Source organism: Echinops telfairi, unplaced genomic scaffold (assembly GCF_000313985.2).
Source record: "Echinops telfairi isolate 266 unplaced genomic scaffold, ASM31398v2 ScPeMD7_7468;HRSCAF=8506_0, whole genome shotgun sequence".
NCBI lineage: Eukaryota > Metazoa > Chordata > Mammalia > Afrosoricida > Tenrecidae > Echinops > Echinops telfairi.
In genome coordinates, this window is record NW_022111369.1 from 55,334,634 (window position 1) to 55,337,644 (window position 3,011).

General features: G+C 55.6%; 1 protein-coding gene across 1 annotated transcript in view; it reads right to left on the minus strand.

The window, feature by feature from the left end:
• PHOX2B (paired like homeobox 2B) overlaps positions 1 to 2,428 on the minus strand; it is a 3,817-nt gene extending 1,389 nt beyond the window's left edge. The window contains exons 1-3 of the mRNA XM_030888550.2: positions 2,126 to 2,428; positions 1,061 to 1,248; positions 4 to 24 (exon numbers count right to left, since the gene is read on the minus strand). Of these exons, the coding sequence (XP_030744410.1) occupies positions 4 to 24; positions 1,061 to 1,248; positions 2,126 to 2,366 (450 nt within the window). The 5' untranslated portion in view covers positions 2,367 to 2,428. The remainder of the gene's footprint in view (positions 1 to 3; positions 25 to 1,060; positions 1,249 to 2,125) is intronic.
• Between the last annotated feature and the right edge of the window lie 583 nt (positions 2,429 to 3,011).

The window sequence follows — 3,011 nt, forward strand, 5'->3', positions numbered from 1 at the left end:
GGCGCGGCGGTTCTGGAACCACACCTGGCGCGGGACGAGGGGAGCGCAGAGGGGAGGGGAGGAGAGGAGAGGCGGTGAAGCCCGGGGAGAGGCAGTTCCCTCCCGCCGGCCGGACTCCCTTCCTTGCGACAGCCCACGCTGGGCCAGAGGGTGCCCGGCGCCCGCTGTCCGCCCCCTGCCCGCCACCTTGGCCCCTGGCGACTGGCTGATGCACCTTGCGAGACCCTTTCGGAGCGCGCCAGAGAAAGGGGAAGGGCGAATGGGCCGCCGGCCCCAGACTGGCCCTGAAATAAAACTCTGATTTGGGGTGGTCCTTGCCCGGCTGAGCGATGAAGACGAGGCTTTCTCCTCCCGGGAGAAGTGACAGTCTGGGAAACCCATAAGAGAAGGTCTACCCTGTCCTAGTGGGTCTCCAGGAGCCAGCATGGTAGACCTGTAACTCCTCGTGGCAGTGAGTTAGGTTTGGGGGGTCTTTGGGTTCATTCACTTTTCGCCCAACCGCCCAGCTCGACTTCGGCTCCTAGACGCTGCGGCTAAAGTTAAACTCGAATCCAGGAAAGGAGCCCTTCTCAGGGTTCGGAAACTCGCCATCTCGCCTTCCCAGTCTCAGAGGCCCCAAGCACGTGCCGCCCCTCCACTGGGGTGGGGGGTTGCTTGGTGGTCCCCGGCCTGCCGCTGGAGCGCTCTGGGAGGGCGCGTTTGTCCGTTAGGGATCAGAGAACGCTTGGTTCTCCCTGTTCCTGGAGTCACTGCGCTGGGCGAATCCGAAGGAAATCAGAGGCCCCAAGTTCAAAACGCTGCCTTGATCAACCCAACCCAACTACGCGTTACAAAGCAGAGACAGCGTCGGCATCCCTCCTCCGTGGGGCAACTTGTGTTCCCGCCCGGAGTGTCACCCTCACTTCAAGGTCCTCAATTCCTCTGCTGCGCTTAGCTCTCGGGTGGGGGGACACGTTTGGCAGCTGTGCCGAAGCCAGCCCGGAGCGCGCGCCCAGCGCCCGGCCCTGGCCCTAGCCCGCTGGGCCCCAGCCCTCCCGGCACCAATTCCGGGCGCGCCTACCTGAACCCGCGCCTCGGTCAGGTCGATTTTTAGGGCCAGCTCCTCCCGCGTGTAGATGTCTGGGTAGTGCGTCTCCGCGAAGACGCGCTCCAGCTCCTTGAGCTGCGCGCTCGTGAAGGTGGTGCGAATGCGCCGCTGCTTGCGCTTCTCGTTGAGGCCTCCGTGGTCGGTAAAAAGTTTGTAAGGAACTGCGGGAAGAGAGAGGGAGGAGAGAGTGAGCCGGCTGGCCGGGAGCGCGGGGACCGCGGAGCCTTCCCGTGGAGACTCCAAGGTCAAGTGGCCCCCCGGAGTCGTCGACGCCACGGGCACGGAAGAGTGGCCCAGAGGAGCAGCAACCGAGAGAAGCTGGGCGAATTAGTTACACACGAAACAGGGGCGCAAATTTCGGACACTGGCGGTGTCCCGCCTGGCAAAGGCGCCTTGGGGGCCGGTTGGAGCCGTGCAATGGAGGTGACTGTGGGCCTCAGCACAACACAGCGTAGAGAGTGCTTAGAGCTGGTGGAGTGGGAAATGAGAGTGGAAAAAAACCCCGGGAACATTGGTCGGAACATCGGGGAGCCAAGGAAGAGGTTACCCAATTCTCCCTTTGAAGGAACTTCTCAATTCTCAGAAGTTGACCCGGCCCCAAAGTTGGGGGGAGGTAGTGCTGTAAAAATATCATCATCACAAACGAAAGAAATCCTCCTAAAAATGACCAGCCAAAGAGGTGTGAGCCGCAGCCGGCTCTTTAAAAAAGAGAGAGACACTGCCAGTAATGAGCTTTACTCTTTGTTATTTAATTATTTTCTAAGCTTTACGTCTCATCGCAAAGTAAATAAATTATGCCTATCATTTTGGCAGCTTAAGATAATTTTGTTGGCGGTTCGGGTGTGACTAGGATAGGGTAACCCTGTAAGTGAATTACCCCTCCCTGCAATCGCTTCTAACGTGATAAATTCTTTCATTTGTGTAAGCAAATTTCGTTTGGTAAATACTAAACACATTTCCATTTTCAAATGCAATCAAGGCTTCCTATATACCAGCAGAAAGGCGGCTTCCTCCGCGGAGAAAGCTGGCGGTCCTTACCTGCGGCGTACGGACTGCTCTGGTGGTCCCTGAGGGTGCCCAGGCTGCAGGATCCCGGCGTGAGGGACGGGCAGCCGGACGTGGCCCCAAAAGTGGTCCTGATGGGGTTATACTGGAAGCCACTGGCCTGGCTACAGGAACTGAAGTCCGCATAGGCTGAAGCCAGGCTGGAGGTGTCCATACCAGCCATACAGGACTCGTAGGCAGAGGAATTGAGGTAAGAATATTCCATTTTATACATTGAAAAGGCTCTGGATGGCTCGGCCAAGTGGAAAAATGAAAGAAAAGATGGATATGGAGAAGGTGGCTGGAGAGGGGAGATGCGCACAGCTCAACGCCTGCCTCCAAACTGGCCTCCTTACTACCAGCAGAGCCTAGTTTTATGAAAAAGCCTCCTATGAGATGCCTTGTCTGAGGTCTCTAGAGCATATAGTGCTCATAATAAACTTGGCTCTTTCCACTTGGACAATAGCAAAGCGGTTGGTCTTATTACTGGCGCTTTTTACATGACAATAACTCATCCGTCTATTGGGCTGGCACTGGGGAACTGAGCTGTCCAACCTCCCTATCATTGATTCCTGCATCTCTAATTAGAATTTAATACCACACCATTACGCATGGAGCCCCTGATCCTCCCTTCTAACCAGCTCCCTGCCCTTTAATTCAATCACACTACTTGGAAATAATGAAAGTTGGGTGACGATTCTCCCTGATCCAATTTCCCCGAGCTTTTAAGCCTTTTTAACTGATCATATACCTTAGGCATAAATTGAGATAGTGTGTGTGTTTCCCCCTTCTTCATCTTCTTTCTCTCTTCCTCCCCCCCCCCCTTGGTTAGGGAGAAGAAACCTTGATGTCATAGAAAACCTGTTTTGTAAGAGCGTTA